This window comes from Panulirus ornatus, chromosome 1 (assembly GCF_036320965.1).
Source record: "Panulirus ornatus isolate Po-2019 chromosome 1, ASM3632096v1, whole genome shotgun sequence".
Taxonomy (NCBI): domain Eukaryota; kingdom Metazoa; phylum Arthropoda; class Malacostraca; order Decapoda; family Palinuridae; genus Panulirus; species Panulirus ornatus.
The window spans coordinates 31468616-31490843 of record NC_092224.1 but is presented as its reverse complement, the minus strand read 5'-3'; the positions used below and the strand labels follow the sequence as shown (position 1 = coordinate 31490843).

Sequence of the window (22228 nt, the reverse complement as noted above, 5' to 3'; positions counted from 1 at the left end):
GTTTACTATGAAGATACTGGAAATAGCAATATTTACAACTATTTGATGTGATCTATGTGTTAAAATTTTTGTATCCATCATTCAGTTTTCCCATTTGCTCCCATCTTACTCATTTTATGCACTATGACACCATAGTCAGATTTATTAGATACTTTTTCAGAGCCTGTGTAAATCACAACAATCTTATGATAGTGGTGGAGCATTTGGGAGAAGCAAGTCTTACAATGCCTGAAACCATGTTGGTGTAGGTTAAATTGATTTTTTTAATTTCACAAATTCAGTCAGTTTGTCTCTTAGGAATCTCAAAGATTTTTTCAATGCTTGAAGTTATAATTTTAATCAATAGTTATGTTTGGATTGCTTTGTTTTCTTACACCTTTGTGATGTAGGGCAATTTGAGTCAGTTTCAAAATCTTGATGATGATGCCGGAATCTTAGACTTTTTCTTCCGTGTACTTTTTTTTTTTTTGAGGCTCCAGTCATTGACAAAAGTGTTTAATGTTTGTGCAAGAGGAGCTTTACATTTCTTAATGAAGACCAAGTTTCAGGAATCTTGTCCTGGAGAACAGTGCATGGGCATGCTGTCAATGGCCCTCTTCAAATCCTGTGGTGAGGTTGTGATATCCATCGTATGTAACATAGGGATGTTACTATTTAGTAAGAAATCTATTGAATCATTTATCTTTCAATTAGTTTTTGGCTTATTGAACACCAGATCATAATGCTACCTTGATTATCTCTCAATGCCTGTAAGCCATCCATAAAAGTACTTTATTCTGTTTTTAGGGGGTCAGAGAAGCTGTGGTCCTCAATTTGCATTTTACGTATCAGTAAAAGCATTTTAGGTTGTTTCTTACTTTATTGATGGCTTTTTTTTCATCCTACTTTCCATGTTCCCATGTTTTGTATGACATTCTGAATTTACAGGCTGTGCCCATTAGTTCATTTGATAAGTTTTCTTTTACATGCTGGATGAGCTGCAGCTTTTTAAGATATCAATTCTTTATGGTAAGATATCAATCCTTTATGTTTGCATATTGCAGAGTGCTCATCTCTCTGTTTCTGTGCTAGACCTCTTGTACATTTATGTTGCTAGTATATGTTTGTTACATACTTGAAGTTCCAAAGTGGTCATGTCTTTAACATATTCCACCTATGTTTTGGCACCAAGCTTGGTTTTTCATTGTATCACAGACATGTCATTGGTTACATCTTCCTACTGTATCAGCTTTCTAATGAAATACAAATTGTTAAATTTCCCTCTTAGGTTATGTTTTTTGGCCAGACAGTTTAGTATCTAAACTTGCTCTTACCTCAGTTTTGTTGTGATCAGAATATAGGGTGTTTGAGATGGTAATGCCACATATTAGTTCCACATTATTCGTAATGATTGTCTAAAGTGTTATTTCTTATGCTTGGTTTTGTTATTTGATGACTTGGGGAGACTTTGTCACACAGTCTAAGTAACTCTTATTTTTGGCAGCTATTCATGTGAACTGCCTCTATTGGTGGTAGTTTCAGCTACAACATTGTTTCCTGCCTTTTCTGTTTTGTGTGAAAGTTTGATGTCCCCCTATGATGTGTGTGTATATTTGAGACTGGGACTCTGGGGAGGTCAAGACATGACTCTATCCCTATTTGATCTGTAAATTCTTGTTGCTTTGCATGTGGTGTTCTATACTTTAATCCAATCACCAGTTAGATTTTCAAACTTGACTGCAAGTGTTTTTCTTACATCATTTGAGGTGTTCACGAGCTCATTTTTAATAAAAGTATTTATTCTTGTATATGCAGTGCAACTCAGCTCATTCACATGATCTTTTAGTCATGTTGCATCTGTACAAGTTATACTTGGGATCTAGACCTCAATCTTTTTTTTATGTTGAAGGCTCCAGTCATGAACAAAAGTCCACATCAAGGCCAGGCCTTAATTGAAATAAAGAGAGAAGTATGAAGCATAAAAAGAAAAGACAAGGGAAAGTATTTACGAATGTCTGAAGACGTGAAAGACCTGTCTTTTGAACTATGCCAGGTCATAGGTATTGGGAAAGACTTGAGAATTAGAGAGTTCCAAAGCTTCGATGTGCAGGAAAAGAAGCAGGTATCAAAATGGCCCACCCTTGATTGCTGATGGCTACGCAGTAATCATGTGACACAGCAGCTTGCCAAGTGTTGTGTGGTCTAGCTAATGGTGGGGGCACATAAGCAGCCAGCTCTTGGTAGCAATAATTTAAGTAATACCTATAAAAGAGGGAAAGTGAACCAACATTGTGGCATAGGTCAAGGGGTTCAAGTTTGGAAGTTAGCATGGGACAGATTATAAGCCAGACTGCTTTTGACTTGACTCTGTCAAGTAAGGATTTAGAGCTAGAACCACTGCAAATGTGAGAGCAGTACTCTATTCAAGGACAAATCAATCCCTTGTATAAATGCGGCGACTGTTCAGAAGAGAAGTTTCGACATCTAAACAGGTTACCCAGTTTCTTAGTGGCAGACTTAGCTATTCCTGTAATGTATGTATTTCACTAGAGGTTGTATGTAAATACTGTATTTGATTCAATAAACAAGCCATTTATAAAGGGAATTTTATTTGTCTGGTGTGCTTTGAATCCCTCTGTTTTTGCACATATAAAGGATGTTGCTTAACTTTGTCTGTGTTGTTAAGGGACGATTGATGTACCATGCTCTGTTGAGCTTAAAAAAGTGCTTTCAGTTCCTTCATCGTTTTTTGCATAAGACCATTGTCATTTCCTCCTGGCTGTTCTCCCATGTAGATTGTGACTGGCACAAGGGATCTGTCTCATCGCCCCAAATATGTGGTGGTTCTTGGAGTACTTGTTCTGGTAGTGCTTAAATTCTGTTGATGATTTGCACAATTCTGCATAGTAATATTTCATTCCTCATCATTGAAATTTACATTTCTTAAGCCCGTCCAGACATTTCTGGGCTTGAATTTACATTTTTCCCAGTGTATGCCAACCTGGCATTTAAATCTATGCCTAATACTTGAAGGCCTCCACTTTCAATGTTAGTTTCCCCCATGGACTCTCCCTTCCCTCCATGTTTGAGTTGGTATCCATATTATTTCGTGACTCTCCCCCTATTTCTACGTCAGAGCCTGTGGAGCCCCCTAGATCACTCTCCCATACCATACTTCCCATTTCTGAGTTTTCGTCTGTGTTTAAGGTAGGATGTCCTATGGATTTTTCCTCTTGACACAAAGCAAAGGTAAATCATTTTTCAGCTTTCTTGTGTAATCTACAGATTTTCATTCAGTCTCTGCAATTGCAAGTTTGAGATGGATGCCTGTGATATATTTCCAAATTATACCATTTGTGGGTAAGGAATCACTGACCATTTCAAATTTGTCATAGTGTATGTTTGCACTGTTGAAATGAGAGGTTCACTTACAAAGTGAGTGAACATTTCCTTGTTTACTGTTTAAAGTGGTTTTTCTTTTAAATAAGCTTCAGTCATTTTCCAGTACATGTTTTGCTTTCCTCCCATGAAATGAAAAAGTATATTGCATTCTTTCATTTTCAGCTGTTTCACCTCCTGTTTGCAATTAACTGTTTCACCTCCTGTTTGCAATTAACTGTTTCATCTATTTGCTCTACTGACACAGATTTATGGTGTAGATTCATATACTATCTTACTTTACATTTTTCTCAAGATTTTTTTTAGTCAGATTTTTAATCTCTGTCTGTTCCCTTCCTTATTATTCTTTAAGTGTTTCAAATAATCTTGTAATCCAATTATTCTTTCATTTTCCACTCACTAATTGTTTTTCTTTCCCCAGGTATTTTTGGGTGCTTTGGAAAGGGGAATATTTTTTTATTACTAATATTCTTCCCTGTATATGGATTAGTGTCATTAACCTAAAAAGAGATCATCACACCTGTTTTCTTATGCAGATTTCATGTTTTTGTTTGATGGAGATATCTGTAGAATACCAATAAATGTTTTTGGAAGTGGCAATGCTCTTAGTGATGTGTGAGGAGTCCCAGTTCAACCAGGACTACACAGGTTACCTCACCTAGGACTAAACAGGTTACCACAGAGTATACACTTTATGCTTGATTTTTTTTTTTCCATCTCTTACTTCCCTTAATTTACTCTTGTTGTATGACAATGCGAGTATAATGAAGAGAATTTCAGGTCTGAAATGCTCAGTTTCTATGAACTTCCATATGCAGGATGTAACAAGGAAAACAAGAGACTGCTTTTAACATGGTAACTTATGACCATTGGTGATGCCACTAGATTTTTCATGTTCTGACATCTTTAAATTTTCCGCTTTTAATTCCCTTCAGTTAGACATTTTATTCAATAAACAGCATATCAATGTTCAGAGGTACCAGACTGCCACGTTTTAGGTCACTTTAGATTCATAATCTTTGAAGGCCCAACGAAAATTGAAAAATATATTAACAATTCATATCCACCTCCCCTGCAAGTTGTTTTGAGTGGGACATATGTAGTAATTTTGCTCTAGAAACAAGTTGAATATACATTCATGTACCTACAAAATAGAAAGTTACTTTAGTCTATGTATAAGGTTTCTAATTTTTTCTGATATTTTGGAATTATTGGTTGATTACTAGCTGCTGCTTTTGTTTCAGATTGGAGTGGGAATCTGCAGTGTACAAAGGCAGCAGCTGCTTCCAAACATTAGAAGAAGAACGTTTACAAGCACTCAAGAACCTAGTTGTTAAGTACCACAAGAATGCTAAGGAAGCTGCGCCAAAAATGGTTGCTGTGAGTAATGATTTACAATATTTTCAGATATAACTAAAATATGGGTTGAAGATCCCTTCCTCTAAGCAGTAGCATTCTCAGAATATACTGCACTTGTTTAGTATGTCAGCAGTGATGTCATTTCTTTAAAGACTCAAATGACTTTACATCCATTATGCACGAGAATTTTCGTCAATATGATATTTCATGGATCTCTTCATGCATTAACATCATACAGAATATTGTAACTTGTGTTTGAAGTTGATTTTACTTTTTACTTGAAGTTTTACCCATTTATATGGGGGTCCTGGAGCTTCTAGGCTTCTTTTCTCTTTCACTAACAACTTTGCATCTTCATCCCACTACTCACTACTCTTTCTAATATGCCCACCTCGTTTCTCATACCACATGCATCACTGCTTCCCTGAATACATTTCATTTCTCATCCACTCCCCTCACTTCGTTTGCTCTTACCTTTTTCCATTCTACACTCAATCTTTCCTGGTATTTCGTTACACAAGTCTCCTTTCCAGGCTCACTTACTCTCAACACTCTTCTCCCTGATGTGCTCTCCTCTTTTTTGAAAACTTCTACTTATTTTCACCTTTGCCTCCACAAGATAGTGATTAGACATCCCACCAGCTGTCCCGCTCAGCACAATTACATCAAAAAATCTCTTTTAAATGCCTATCAGTTAATACATAATTTAATGATACCCTTGACCATCTCTCTTACATATTTATATTTGTGTATATCTCTCTTTTCAAACTAGGTATTCCCAAGCACCAGTCTTTTTTCAGCACACAAATCCACAAGGTCTTCACCATTCACTGCACTGAATACCCCATGCACACCAATTATACCCTCAGCTGCCACTTTACTCACCTTCACATGTAAATTGCCCATTACTAATACCCAGTCTCATGCAGCAAAACTGGTGACACACTCACTCAGCTGCTCCCAAATCACTTGCCTCTCATGATGTTTCTTCTCAAGACCAGGTGCATAAGCACCAATGATCATGTATCTTTTGCCATCCACTTTCAGTTTTACCCATATCAATCTAGATTTTTTTTCCTTACACACTATCACACACTCCCACAACAGTTTCAAGAGTAGTGCTACTCCTTCCTTGGCTTTTGTTCTCTCACCAGCCCTTGACTTTACTCCCAAGATATTTCCAAACCATTCTTTCTATTTACCTTTGAGCTTCATTTCACTCAGAGCCAGAGCGTCCAGGTGTCTTTCCTTAAACATACTACCTATCTCTCCTTTCTTCTTATCTTGGTTATATCCACACACTCTCAATCTGAGCCTTTGAGGAGGATGAGCACTCCCCGCTTGACTCCTTCTGTTTCCTCTTTTAGAAATATGAAATTTAAGAAGGGGAGGGTTTCCAGCACCCTGCTTGCACCCTCTGTTGTTGCTTTCTACGACACGTGGGGAATACGGAGGTAGAGTACTTTCTCCCTTAGTGTTTACTTATTGATTGATTCTTTAGAGTGACTTTCTTGCCATTACAGATTGCAGCACGTCTTGATGAGCCAGTAGCCACATGTGATGTAGAAAAGGATATCCAGACAGTGATATCAGCCAAAGGAACTGGAGAAAATATCCCAGAACAGATGCTACCTGATTTTTATGCAGAAGATATGAACAACATAATGAACAGAGAAAGAAGAAGAGAGGTTAGTATTATCAGTATAAGGATTTTGACATCCTAAGCAGTAGAATGATTGTCTTAACTAGCTGTGGATACAGTACTATTGGAGAAAATTATTGTCTGTTAAGTAATGGTTCATCATAACACATTCATATTGCAATGCCACTTGGTGGTCAGTTAATTATACTAACAATACACACAACCCTTCAAAAATTGTTTTTTGTTTGTAGGATGGTCACTTCCAGATTTACGGAAGGATCCACAGCTGGATCTAATTACCTGCAAAGCCAAAGGCATAATGATTTAGAAAACTGCAAAGTATTTTATTACCTTCTCCCATACCATGAACCCAGTGAACTGACTTAACACACTATTGAAAATACATTGGATAAGCAAGGTTCTGTTTAAGTCCTCAAAGCATTGTGAATGTTGTGTAGTGGGATTATATTCTGAAAAGCCCCACCAGGACCTTTTCAAGAGCTCCTGCACCTCCACAGGCTGCTGTATGTCCAGTATCAGGGAAAGGATGGACTTCTTTGGAATGAATGAGAAGTTCTTCAATGAAATTGTTCTGTTCATCAACAGATGATGATACAGCCTTCCTGATTGTGGGTTTTTACTTTTGGTGTAAGCAGAGGCAGGCAGATTCATATATATATGGTTCAAGTGAGAAACCACAGAGGTTGGTGACTTGAGTCTGGAAAAGTGTGCAAAAGAAAAAAGTTGTTAGTAGGTTCACTAAGGTTGAGGGAGAAGTTGTAAGTTTAAATGGGGAAAAGTTGGAGGAAGTGAAGTGTTTTAGATATCTAGGAGTGGACTTAGCAGCAAATGGAACCATGGGAGTGATGAAGTGGAGAGAATGTTAACTCGGAGATCAGAAATGGGTATGTTTGAAGGAATAGTAGTATCAACAATTTTATATGGCTGTGAGCCATGGGCTATAGATATGGTTGTACAGAGAAGGGTGGGTGTGTTGGAAATGAGATTTTTGAAGACAATGTGTGGTGTGAGGTGGTTTGATCGAGTAAGTGATATAAGGGTAAGAGAGATGTGTGGTAATGAGAAGAGCATGGTCGAGAGAGCAGAAGAGCGTGTGTTGAAGTGGTTTGGACATAGGGAGAGAATGAGTGAGGAAAGATTGATAAAGGATATATATGTCAGAGGTGGAGGGAACAAAGAGAAACTTGAGACCAAATTGGAGATGGAAGGATGGAGCAAAAAAGATTTTGAGCGATAGGGGCCTGAACATACAGGAGGGTGAGAGGCATGCAAGGAATAGAGTGAATTGGTATGATGTGGAATACTGAGGATGATGTGCTGTCAATGGACTGAACCAGGGCATGTGAAACGTCTGAGGTAAACCATGGAAAATTCTGTGGGGCCTGGATGTGAATAGGGAACTGTGGTTTTGGTGCATTACACATGACAGCTAGACTGAATGACTGAATGGGGCTTTTTTGTCTGAATTCCTGACGCTGCCTCGCTGAGGCAGGGGATAGCGTTTCCTGTGGGATGGGGTCGCGACAGGAATGAATGAAGGCAGGCAAGTATGAATATATACATGTGTATGTATGTAATGTCTGTGTATGTGTATGTATATGCATGTATATTTTGATATGTATGTGTGCTTATGTGAGCGTTTATGTACGTATATGTGTACATGAGTGGATGGGCCATTCTTCGTCTGTTTCCTGGCACTACCTCGCTGATGCGGGCAACAGCAATTATGTATGATAAATTATTAAGTAATATATATGTGTTTGTGTGTATGTGCATAACTGTGTATATATGTGTATGATAACACACCACCTCCTGTATATCACATCACTTCAATTTGCACCTGTTTCATGTGTGCCTTACACCATCTTCCATGTTTAGGCTCCGTACATATGTAGCAACTTTCACTGCATCCTTCCATTTTTCCTTAGTTCCTCCTCTTTGTTACCTCTGCACTCAGCACATTACCCTCTTCATCTCTTTTACATACTTCTCTTACTACCACACCTTTTTCTTACTCTTTCATTATTGATTAACTTTTCACATATGATATGTTCTCAAGCATTTATTCATTTATTTATTTTGCTTTGTCACTGTCTCCCGCGTTAGCGAGGTAGCGCAAGGAAACAGACGAAAGAATGGCCCAACCCACCCACATACACATGTACATACATACACGTCCACACACGCAAATATACATACCTATACATCTCAATGTATACATATATATATATACACACACAGACATATACATATATACGCGTGTACATAATTCACACTGCCTTTATTCATTCCCATCGCCACCTTGCCACACATGAAATAACACCCCCCTCCCCCCTCATGTGAGTGAGGTAGTGCTAGGAAAAGACAACAAAGGCCCCATTCATTCACACTCAGTCTCTAGCTGTCATGTAATAATGCACCGAAACCACAGCTCCCTTTCCACATCCAGGCCCCACAGAACTTTCCATGATTTACCCCAGATGCTTCACATGCCCTGGTTCAATCCATTGACAGCATGTCGACCCTGGTATACCACATCATTCCAATTCACTCTATTCCTTGCACGCCTTTCACCCTCCTGCATGTTCAGGCCCCGATCACTCAAAATCTTTTTTACTCCATCTTTCCACCTCCAATTTGGTCTCCCACTTCTCCTCGTTCCCTCCACCTCTGACACATATATCCTCTTTGTCAATCTTTCCTCACTCATTCTCTCCATGTGACCAAACCATTTCAAAACACTGTCTTCTGCTCTCTCAACCACACTCTTTTTATTACCACACATCTCTCTAACCCTATTATTACTTACTCGATCAAACAACCTCACACCACATATTGTCCTCAAACATCTCATTTCCAGCACATCCACCCTCCTCCGCACAACTCTATCCATAGCCCACGCCTCGCAACCATACAACATTGTTGGAACCACTATTCCTTCAAACACACCCATTTTTGCTTTCCGAGATAATGTCTCGACTTCCATACATTCTTCAACACTCCCAGAAATTTCGCCCCCTCCCCCACCCTATGATTCACTTCCGCTTCCACGGTTCCATCCGCTGCCAAATCCACTCCCAGATATCTAAAACATTTCACTTCCTCTAGTTTTCCTCCATTCAAACTTACCTCCCAATTGACTTGACCCTCAACCCTACTGTACCTAATAACCTTGCTCTTATTCACATTTACTCTCAACTCTCTTCTTTCACACACATTACCAAACTCAGTCACCAGCTTCTGCAGTTTCTCACACGAATCAGCCACCAGTGCTGTATCATCAGCGAACAACAACTGACTCACTTCCCAAGCTCTCTCATCCACAACAGACTGCATACTTGCCCCTCTTTCCTAAACTCTTGCATTCACCTCCCTAACAACCCCATCCATAAACAAATTAAACAACCATGGAAACATCACACACCCCTGCCGCAAACCTACATTCACTGAGAACCAATCACTTTCCTCTCTTCCTACACGTACACATGCCTTACATCCTCGATAAAAACTTTTCACTGCTTCTAACAACTTGCCTTCCACACCATATATTCTTAATACCTTCCACAGAGCATCTCTATCAGCTCTATCATATGCCTTCTCCAGATCCATAAATGCTACATACAAATCCATTTGCTTTTCTAAGTATTTCTCACATATATTCCTCAAAGCAAACACCTGATCACACATCCTCTACCACTTCTGAAACCACACTGCTCTTCCCCAATCTGATGCTCTGTACATGCCTTCACCCTCTCAATCAATACCCTCCCATATAATTTCCCAGGAATACTCAACAAACTTATACCTCTGTAATTTGAGCACTCACCTTTGTCCCCTTTGCCTTTGTACAATGGCACTATGCAAGCATTCTGCCAATCCTCAGGCACCTCACCATGAATCATACATACATTAAATAACATTACCAACCAGTCAACAATACAGTCACCCCCTTTTTTTATAAACTCCATTGCAATACCATCCAAACCCGCTGCCTTGCCGGCTTTCATCTTCCACAAAGCTTTTACTACCTCTTCTCTGTTTACCAAATCATTTTCCCTAACCCTCTCACTTTGCACACCACCTCGAACAAAACACCCTGTATCTGCCACTCTTATCATCAAACACATTCAACAGACCTTCAAAATACTCACTCCATCTCCTTCTCACATCACCACTACTTGTTATCACCTCCCCATTAGCCCCCTTCACTGAAGTTCCCATTTGCTCCCTTGTCTTACGCACTTTATTTACCTCCTTCCAAAACATCTTTTCATTCTCCCTAAAATTTAATGATACTCTCTCACCCCAACTCTCATTTGCCCTAACCTAACCTAACCTTTCTCTTGACCTCCTGCCTCTTTCTTTTATACATCTCCCACTCATATGCATTATTACCCTGCAAAAATCGTCCAAAATGCCTCTCTCTTCTCTTTCACTAATAATCTTACTTCATCCCACCACTCACTACCCTTTCTAATCTGCCCACCTCCCACACTTCTCATTCCACAAGCATCTTTTGCGCAAGCCATCACTGCTTCCCATTCCTCCCCCACTCCCCTTACATCCTTTGTTCTCACCTTTTTCCATTCTGTATTCAGTCTCTCCTGGTACTTCCTCACACAAGTCTCCTTCCCAAGCTCACTTACTCTCACCACTCTCTTCACCCCAACATTCTCTCTTCGTTTCTGAAAACCCATACAAATCTTCACCTTCACCTCCACAAGATAATGATCAGACATCCCTCCAGTTGCACCTCTCAGCACATTAACATCCAAAAGTCTCTCTTTTGCGCGCCTATCAATTAACACGTAATCCATTAATGCTCTCTGGCCATCTCTCCTACTTACATACGTATACTTATGTATATCTCTCTTTTTCAACCAGGTATTCCTGTCACCAGTCCTTTTTCAGCACATAAATCTACAAGCTCTTCACCATTTCCATTTACAACACTGAACACCCCATGTATACCAATTATTCCCTCAACTGCCACATTATTCACCTTTGCATTCAAATCACCCATCACTACAACCTGGTCTCGTGCATCAAAACCACTAACACACTCATTCAGCTGCTCCTAAAACACTTGCCTCACATGATCTTTCTTCTCATGCCCGGGTGCATATGCACCAATAATCACCCACCTCTCTCCATCAACTTTCAGTTTTACCCATATCAATCTAGAGTTTACTTTCTTACACTCTATCACATACTCCCACAACTCCTGTTTCAGGAGTAGTGCTACTCCTTCCCTTGCTCTTGTCCTCTCACTAACCCCTGACTTTACTCCCAAGACATTCCCAAACCACTCTTCCCCTTTACCCTTGAGCTTCGTTTCACTCAGAGCCAAAACATCCAGGTTCCTTTCCTGAAACATACTACCTATCTCTCCTTTTTTCTCATCTTGCTTACATCCACACACATTTAGACACCCCAATCTGAGCCTTCGAGGAGGATGAGCACTCCCCACGTGACTCCTGTTTCCCCTTTTAGAGAGTTAGAATACAAGGAGGGGAGGGTTTCTGCCCCCCCGCTCCCGTCCCCTTTAGTCGCCTTCTACGACATGTGAGGAATGTGTGGGAAGTCTTCTTTTTCCCTATCCCCAGCATTTACTTTCATATATTTCCTTCTGTAGCCTTTACTTTACATTCATTCAACACCTTTGAGAGTACCATACAGTCAAATATACCCATCTTTGTTCTCATAGACAGTGATCTCTTTCTCCACATTCTCCTCAGTGCAACCACGATTTGAACCCCTTGTTCACCCAATGGCATACCTCAGCTCCCATGGCTCCATCCAATGTCTTATCCACTTCCAGGTATTTAAAACATTCCACCTCTTCCTGGTTCTCTTTATTCATATTCACATTCCAGTCAGTCTGTTTCAATTTCCCTCCAAACTTAACCTTACTTTCATTCACACAAACTTAACTTTCCCCTTTCCTGTACTCTTCTAGGCTCAGACACAAACTTCTGCAATTTCTCAAGTTTGCCCCAGATCCACACCACTGGCAAGTAACAACTCCCAGCAGATTGCAGACCTGCCCCTTTCTTTAAAACCCTTGCATTCCTCTCCCTCTCTGATCAGTCCATGAATAGATTCCACAGCCATGGTGACATCATACACTGATGATGCAAATTCACCTTACTCTGAAACCACACACTCTCTTCTCTTCTTACTTGCACACACACACATTACTCCCTTGATAAAAGCTCTGTCTCTGATAGCTTTCCTGCATTATCATATATCCATAACACCTTGTATCTAAAAGATATTAAACTTCTGTGAATTTCAGTTTCCATTATGTTGAATAGTCCAATCACAATTCATATATCTTCCCTTTCTTGATAATTATTTTTATGCCAAAAAACACAAAATTACTTTCTAGTGGACTGATGAAAATTCATTTCTTTACAAGCTAACTGATAAATCCACAACTGGAATATATTTCTGGTCTCCTTTAGGCACTAGAAAAATTTGTTCAGATGCTAAGAACAGACCTGGAGCGAGAGAGGAGAGGAAAGCAGGGTGTGGAGAACTTGGCAAAGGCTCTACAAGAGACACCTACTTTTGGAGGAGAGGAATCTCAGCAGGATGTGAATGATAAGCTACAACATGTAAGTTTTCCTCTGAACCATCCTATGATGAATGTATGTGCTGCTAGTATAAGCTTGCTGAAAGTAGGGTTTTTCATGAACAGAAATTCCTGATTTTTTTTTCTTTTGCAATGTCTTCTGTCATTGTAAGAAAACTTCAAATTTCTGATGAGGTTTCTTAGGCTGTGTATTCCTAATGGTTGTGTGATAGTCTGAATATCTTTTCAAGAATGTGAAAGTCTGGGAATGCTTTGTATATTATTACTTTTTAAAATCTTCCATTTCTATTTATGACTGTGCATATATACATTAGCTATATCCAGTGTTTATTTGAATTGGCAAAATGTATTCTGCATCCATTTCAAAAGCTCCCTTATACTTTTTAATCTCAACAGGATGCCTACAACAGACTACAACATGTGAGTTTTTTGTTTCATAGGCCATGTTTGTCACTAATTGAATAGTAGAATTTTAGATGCTGCTGTGTGCATGAAGTGAATGTAAGTTTTACCTTTTCTGCAGGATTTGAGGTATATATGATTTTTCGTATTACTCCCACTTTTGTAATTTAAAACTGGTCAGTGTTATTTTTATTTTCCTTCAGTGTTTTACTCACATTTTAGTTATATGCATACTAAGCCCTTAAAAGTAGATATTAAAGTCTTTTACTGAAATATTGTTCAGCAGAGTGCTATATTATTTTTGTTACAGTACCACATTTATTGTGATATTAAAGTGATTTAAGATTGTTTTCTACAGATGAAGGCAATGTTAGCATACTTGGAGGCTGCACGATACAAAGTGCAGAGTTCACTAGATGAACTTAATAATAGACCCAAGATGACACATCCGTTAGCCAAACATATCGAAGTTCACCGTGACAAACAGGGTCTCACTTTCTCAATTTTGAAGGTAAGTAAAGTCTGTGGAAGAAGTGATATAATTATTGAAAAGATATTTCTTATAATTGTGGTGAAAACATATTTTCCTGAAGTTTACTTCTTTTGTACCTGTTCACCATTTCCTGCCACAGTAAAATACCATCAAAAACAGATGACTGAGACTCATAGGAAAAAAGCCACATAGCTTATTCCTCTTTAACTTCTTATAGATGGTAATAATACTAGAGGGAAGGATTTGAAGTCCACCTGCTCTTCCCCCTCCTAGTCACTTTTTATGACACAATGCAGGAGATATGTGGGCAGTATTCTTTTTTCCTTATCCTTTTTGTACTTACCATATGAAAAAAAGAAAGCTGTGGTGAAAAAATAATTTGATAAAGTATAGATACATTTTGGTAGTATTTAAATTTCCTTTTTCTCTTATATGTTTGTTGTTTCTTGGTTTTGCAAAGTAGTGTCAGGAACAGGTAAGGAAAATGGCTCATTTGCTCACATCCATTCTTCAGCTGTTATATCTAATGCCTTGCAACCTTATCCACAACCAGGCCCCACATATCTTTCCATGGTTCCCTCTGATCACTTCATATGGGACATCATCTCTTGTATACCACATTGTTCCAGTTTGTTCCATACCTTACATGTGTCACACCCAAGTGGATGTTTTGGCTTCAGTCCTTCAAAGCATCTTTCACTCAATCCTTCCACCTCCTCCTTGGTATCCTCCTTGTTTCCTCCTCATCTCTCTCAAAAAAGAAAGAAAACATAATGACGAGATTTATGAAATATGATGGTGAAATACCTGACAGGAATGGAATGCAGTGAAAATATGTGAAATTTGTGATGAATTTGCTAAGGGCATTTAAGTGCTGCTGCAGTTAGAGAATAGATTATGTCAGATTAAGTAGAGGAATAGCCGACTGGTGTAGGGTTGTGCTTAGGGTAGAACAGTCATGTTGTTTTCCTACTTCATTTTATCTTTAAGGATGATAATGTTCATGGAATTGATATTGGCAGAGAGGAAAAATTGGAGAAAGTGGAAGGGGATGATGTTTTGCACTTATGACAGTTGATGGAAAAGATGAAAGAGGAACTACATTCTGTTGTAATTTTGAAGAGTACATAAGAGGTAAAATCTAATATAGTCCAAACTGAAATGAACTGATATTTAAAAATAGGAACTTATTATGAGATTCAGCTGTTGATGAATTAGAATGGGTTCAGATTTTCAAATATCTATGGAGTATTCCTAATGAAGATAGATATGTACATGCTAAGATATTTTGAAAGTTGATATAAGCTTGGCAAGTTGCTTGCAGCCATAGATGATGGATAAAGATTTCAGTTTTTGACAGTAATCGATGTCTTGGTGAAAGCTGCCGCTTCCTAGTGATCGTCTGCTATTGCTTCACACAGTTCCTGAATAATTTTTTTTGTGTCTATCATGAAGTCTAGGTAAGCAGATCACCAGATAGAGGGTCACTAGGTAGCAGGAACCAGGTGTAATGCTTTTCCAGTTTGCACAAAATTGATGAATGAAAATGCCAAAATGAGTGCAATTTTTTTCATTACATTTACCATTTTACATGACAGCAAGGAAGTGACTGGGACAAATGAAGAAATAGCCTCAGTCACTTACATCCACACCATACCTTTTGTGTATATTGCACTGAAACCAGATACCCCTGTCCAGAACCATGTTTTACAGACCTTTCTGTGCTGTCACTAACTGCTTCATATTTCCTGGTTCATCTCAGCAGCAGTATATCATCACCTGTATACAACATTGCTACAGTTCATTCTATCACCTGCATGCCTCACACCCTCTTGCATGTTCAGCCCCCAAACTCTCAAAACACTTTTCATTCCATCCCACCCTCTTGCAACTTATTCTTACCCTTTTCGTTGTTCCTTCTACTTCTGTCATTTATACCCACTTAGTCACCCTCTCCTCATTCATCCTCTTATTATGTCCAAACCATTTTAGCACACCAACCACTTGCACTTTTTCTTGCAGGTAATGCCCATGCACCTCTCTTTTTTCTTTCACAAGCATCTTCATCTTGCCACCCACAACCCCCTTTCACTGTTCCTCTCCTAGTCTCTCCTGTGTTCTCCTCATGTAAGCCTCTTTTCCAGACTCTCCTTAAAGGCATTACAAGCTTTCACATTTGTCTCCATGAAGATGTAATGTTACATCCCACCAGCTGCCCTTTTCAGCACCCTTACATCTAAAAGTCTTTTCTATCCCATCAGTTAGATCATATCCAATAATTTTCATTGACCCACAACCCCATTTATCTATGTATATGAATGTATGTCCTGCTTTTCAAACCAGATATTCCCAATCACCAGTTCTTTTTCAACACACAGGTCTGCAATTTGTTTACCATTTTTGTTCACACTGACTACTCCATGACCCCAAATTATACCCTCAACTGCTACATCACCCACTCTTGCATTCGATCCCTAGCATCAGTTATACTGGAACCATTCATCTTTTCACAAAATCTCTGGAAGTTCAGCTTTCCCCTTTCATTCTTAGCTTTACTGCTATAATGATTTTTTCTCATTCTTAACTTTATTTTTGTAATCTTCCATGTTTCTTCATTAATACTTCAAGTTTTATACCAACCAAACATACATATCACAAACATAGGAGATAAATAATCAAATAACCCTTTTATTGACTTTTTATCAAATATACTGTCTGTTGTTTGGTTTCATAAACAAAAACAGATTAGCCTTGTTCCAATTTCCTTACCATTACTCCATACAACTGTGGATATTTCTATCATGGATGATCAGTGAGATCATCCGATACTTTTGCTACTTTCTTTGTCTCTTCTGACCTCTTATTTATCCAAAAGATGCTCAATTTTCCATTCCATCACTCTCTGTTTATATCATTATCTCAATGCATCTTCATCCTCCGTTATCTTCTAAATGTTTTTCATCTATTACAAACTACTTAAGCAACTGTAATAATCATCTTTAACCTGTTCAGTTTGAATGCTGTAGCTGATATACTAGCAGTCAGCCAGTTTCTCTTATCACTCATTTTCTCTGTTTAGTGCCTTTTATAGTAATCAGCCTTACTACCATAACAAGGCTGATTTCTCACCAATTACTCCTTGCATCCCAGACTGAAGTTTCAATGCCATTCCTCATTATCTTCCATTCGAACAGATGTAAATCATTCTTACTCTAAAGATGTCTGTTGGTTCCATCCTTTTAATATCCTAATTTATCACTTGTAGGATATGTCAAAAGCAGTTGCAGACACAGCCCATTACTGGAGGCTTAATTTACTTCCTTTAGGAGAATTTTTTGCAGAAATAGTGCTTCTACCCTGACTGAAACCATTTTAGCCAAACTAATGTAAGAAATATTCACTGTGGCAATTTCTTTAGGTTCCACCATGGGTCCGAGGAAACAGTGTGGATGTGTCTCCTGCCAGTGATTCCCCAACTGGCTCTCCCAACTGGAATGACCGAGGCACAGCTGATGGAACCTCAGTACAACCAGATTCAGACTTTGGTATGTTATCAGAATGTGAATTTGGAAAGAAAAGTATACTTTTTAAGGAGAATTATACTGTGTGGGTAGAAGTGATTAATATTTTCATTAACTCTGATAATGGGTAGATATCAATAATGATTATTTTCCTGTATTCCTGAGCTGTAAAACTAAATCTCCATCAGAAAAATGTGAGCAGTCAAAGTTTTGCCTTATTTACGTTCAGTGGCCATTGTGGATGTAATAATTCCATGATTGAATTTACATTTAGAAAAGAATGGCTTCAATAATACTTGCATCACAATTTACCAGGTTATCCACAAGTATTTTGACATAGAGAAGAAAAACATAAACTATCATAGCTCCAGTCAGTGGCTTGCCTTTTGTCACATCTCCATACTTCAACTGCAAGGTATGGAGGCTCATTTACAGACAACTTTTTCCTCTGTCTGTTGAGTATAGTTAGTAAGGTATGTAGGAAAGTGTAATCGAGAGAGTAACAGCAAGCACAGAATATCTGATGTGGGAGGAATATTGTGGCTTCAAGATGGGGAGAAGTTGCGTGGATCAGATATTTGCTTTGAAGAAATTGTGTGAGTAAATTATCTATGGCATTTATGGATCTAGAGAAAGCATAACACAAGATTGACAGAGAGGAAGGTGTTACAAGTACATGGGTTAAATGGAAAGCTGCAGACTTCAGTGAGGATCTTTTTACTTGTAGATTAAGGCATTTTTGTGAGTAGGAAGGGAGGAGGGTGATTTCACTGAAGATTGTTAACAGGGATGTATGATGTCACTGTTGTTTAATGTTTACAGAAGGGATGAGGTTGGAAGTAAATGTAATGTTCTTAGAGCAAGGGGTGGGTGTACAGTATACTGTGGTGCTGGTTTGAGCATAAGTTTGAATGAGGAGGACCTGGAGGAAGTGATAAGCTTTGGTTACTTAAGGATGGTTGTGGTAGTAGATAGAACCATGGAGGCTGAATTGAGTCATAGGTTGGTAAAATGAGCTAAGGTCTTGGGTGGACTGCAGAGTGGGTAGAAGGAAAGGTCACTGACTATTAGTACAAATATAGGTATTTTGAGGTATTATAGTCCCAGAAGTGTTATATGAATGTGTCTTGTACCTAGAATACAAAAAAGAAAGAAAAAAGGAAACAGTTACCTAAGGATGGTTGTGGTAGCAGATAGAACCATGGAGGCTGAATTGAGTCATAGTATGGTAGAATGGGCTAAGGTCTTGGGTGGACTGCAGAGTGGGTAGAAGGAAAGGTCACTGACTATTAGGAAAAATATAGGTATTTTGAAGGTATTATAGTCCCAGCAGTGTTATATGAATGTGTCTTGTACCTAGAATGCTAAAAAAAAAAAGAAAAAAGGAAACATGAATGCATTTGAAGTGAAATGGCTGAGAATGATTTGCACCATGAGGCAAGTTGATCATGTAAGGAATAACAGTTTAAGATAGAGGTGAGTTAGCACAGTCTTATTGATAGGGCTGTAAAGGTATGTTGAATGGCTTGTACATATGTATAGCATGTGCAGTGAAAGACTGTCTTAGAGGATCCCTGCATTGGAATTGAAAGAAGCAAGTGTGTAGGGGTAGACTGAGAAAAAGTGGAAGGATAGAGTGACAAAAGCTTTGGGGTATTAGTAGCTCAGTCAGGAAGATGAGAGGTGTGCATTTGATAAAATGAATTGGATAATTGGTTTATATAGGGTGACATACTGTCGCTGGGCTTTACCAGGAAATCCTCCCCTCCTTGTATTAACTTTCTAAAATGGGAAACAGAAGAAGGAGTCACGCGGGGAGTGCTCATCCTCCTCGAAGGCTCAGAGTGGGGTGCCTAAATGTGTGTGGATGTAACCAAGATGTGAAAAAAGGAGAGATAGGTAGTATGTTTGAGGAAAGGAACCTGGATGTTTTGGCTCTGAGTGAAACGAAGCTCAAGGGTAAAGGAGAAGAGTGGTTTGGGAATGTCTGGGGAGTAAAGTCAGGGGTTAGTGAGAGGACAAGAGCAAGGGAAGGAGTAGCAATACTCCTGAAACAGGAGTTGTGGGAGTATGTGATAGAATGTAAGAAAGTAAATTCTCGAATAATATGGGTAAAACTGAAAGTTGATGGAGAGAGGTGGGTGATTATTGGTGCATATGCACCTGGGCATGAGAAGAAAGATCATGAGAGGCAAGTGTTTTGGGAGCAGCTGAATGAGTGTGTTAGTGGTTTTGATGCACGAGACCGGGTTATAGTGATGGGTGATTTGAATGCAAAGGTGAGTAATGTGGCAGTTGAGGGAATAATTGGTATACATGGGGTGTTCAGTGTTGTAAATGGAAATGGTGAAGAGCTTGTAGATTTATGTGCTGAAAAAGGACTGATGATTGGGAATACCTGGTTTAAAAAGCGAGATATACATAAGTACACTTATGTAAGTAGGAGAGATGGCCAGAGAGCGTTATTGGATTACGTGTTAATTGACAGGCGTGCGAAAGAGAGACTTTTGGATGTTAATGTGCTGAGAGGTGCAACTGGAGGGATGTCTGATCATTATCTTGTGGAGGCTAAGGTGAAGATTTGTATGGGTTTTCAGAAAAGAAGAGTGAATGTTGGGGTGAAGAAGGTGGTGAGAGTAAGTGAGCTTGGGAAGGAGACCTGTGTGAGGAAGTACCAGGAGAGACTGTGTACAGAATGGAAAAAGGTGAGAACAATGGAAGTAAGGGGAGTGGGGGAGGAATGGGATGTATTTAGGGAGTCAGTGATGGATTGCGCAAAAGATGCTTGTGGCATGAGAAGAGTGGGAGGTGGGTTGATTAGAAAGGGTAGTGAGTGGTGGGATGAAGAAGTAAGAGTATTAGTGAAAGAGAAGAGAGAGGCATTTGGACGATTTTTGCAGGGAAAAAATGCAATTGAGTGGGAGATGTATAAAAGAAAGAGACAGGAGGTCAAGAGAAAGGTGCAAGAGGTGAAAAAAAGGGCAAATGAGAGTTGGGGTGAGAGAGTGTCATTAAATTTTAGGGAAAAAGGTGAGAACAATGGAAGTAAGGGGAGTGGGGGAGGAATGGGATGTATTTAGGGAATCAGTGATGGATTGCGCAAAAGATGCTTGTGGCATGAGAAGAGTGGGAGGTGGGCTGTTTAGAAAGGGTAGTGAGTGGTGGGATGAAGAAGTAAGAGTATTAGTGAAAGAGAAGAGAGAGGCATTTGGACGATTTTTGCAGGGAAAAAATGCAATTGAGTGGGAGAAGTATAAAAGAAAGAGACAGGAGGTCAAGAGAAAGGTGCAAGAGGTGAAAAAAAGGGCAAATGAGAGTTGGGGTGAGAGACTATCAGTAAATTTTAGGGAGAATAAAAGATGTTCTGGAAGGAGGTAAATAGGGTGCGTAAGACAAGGGAGCAAATGGGAACTTCAGTGAAGGGCGTAAATGGGGAGGTGATAACAAGTAGTGGTGATGTGAGAAGGAGATGGAATGAGTATTTTGAAGGTTTGTTGAATGTGTCTGATGACAGAGTGGCAGATATAGGGTGTTTTGGTCGAGGTGGTGTGCAAAGTGAGAGGGTTAGGGAAAATGATTTGGTAAACAGAGAAGAGGTAGTAAAAGCTTTGCGGAAGATGAAAGCCGGCAAGGCAGCAGGTTTGGATGGTATTGCAGTGGAATTTATTAAAAAAGGGGGTGACTGTATTGTTGACTGGTTGGTAAGGTTATTTAATGTATGTATGACTCATGGTGAGGTGCCTGAGGATTGGAGGAATGCGTGCATAGTGCCATTGTACAAAGGAAAAGGGGATAAGAGTGAGTGCTCAAATTACAGAGGTATAAGTTTGTTGAGTATTCCTGGTAAATTGTATGGGAGGGTATTGATTGAGAGGGTGAAGGCATGTACAGAGCATCAGATTGGGGAAGAGCAGTGTGGTTTCAGAAGTGGTAGAGGATGTGTGGATCAGGTGTTTGCTTTGAAGAATGTATGTGAGAAATACTTAGAAAAGCAAATGGATTTGTATGTAGCATTTATGGATCTGGAGAAGGCATATGATAGAGTTGATAGAGATGCTCTGTGGAAGGTATTAAGAATATATGGTGTGGGAGGCAAGTTGTTAGAAGCAGTGAAAAGTTTTTATCGAGGATGTAAGGCATGTGTACGTGTAGGAAGAGAGGAAAGTGATTGGTTCTCAGTGAATGTAGGTTTGCGGCAGGGGTGTGTGATGTCTCCATGGTTGTTTAATTTGTTTATGGATGGGATTGTTAGGGAGGTAAAGGCAAGAGTTTTGGAAAGAGGGGCAAGTATGAAGTCTGTTGGGGATGAGAGAGCTTGGGAAGTGAGTCAGTTGTTGTTCGCTGATGATACAGCGCTGGTGGCTGATTCATGTGAGAAACTGCAGAAGCTGGTGACGGAGTTTGATAAAGTGTGTGGAAGAAGAAAGTTAAGAGTAAATGTGAATAAGAGCAAGGTTATTAGGTACAGTAGGGTTGAGGGTCAAGTAAATTGGGAGGTGAGTTTGAATGGAGAAAAACTGGAGGAAGTGAAGTGTTTTAGATATCTGGGAGTGGATCTGGCAGCGGATGGAACCATGGAAGCAGAAGTGGACCATAGGGTGGGGGAGGGGGCGAAAATTCTGGGAGCCTTGAAGAATGTGTGGAAGTCGAGAACATTATCTCGGAAAGCAAAAATGGGTATGTTTGAAGGAATAGTGGTTCCAACAATGTTGTATGGTTGCGAGGCGTGGGCTATGGATAGAGTTGTGCGCAGGAGGATGGATGTGCTGGAAATGAGATGTCTGAGGACAATGTGTGGTGTGAGGTGGTTTGAT

At 39.4% G+C, this 22228-nt stretch overlaps 1 protein-coding gene across 6 annotated transcripts in view; it reads left to right on the top strand.

Annotated features, from left to right (window-relative positions):
• Nost (Nostrin) overlaps nt 1-22228 on the top strand; it is a 336474-nt gene that overhangs the window by 291985 nt on the left and 22261 nt on the right. For 3 of the 6 annotated variants that reach the window (XM_071657576.1, XM_071657408.1, XM_071657731.1), the window contains 6 exons: nt 4623-4758; nt 6261-6425; nt 12868-13020; nt 13395-13418; nt 13759-13911; nt 17312-17438. In XM_071657576.1, coding sequence (XP_071513677.1) covers nt 4623-4758; nt 6261-6425; nt 12868-13020; nt 13395-13418; nt 13759-13911; nt 17312-17438 — 758 coding nt within the window. The remainder of the gene's footprint in view (nt 1-4622; nt 4759-6260; nt 6426-12867; nt 13021-13394; nt 13419-13758; nt 13912-17311; nt 17439-22228) is intronic. The other 3 variants (XM_071657652.1, XM_071657498.1, XM_071657815.1) reach the window with 1 other exon arrangement.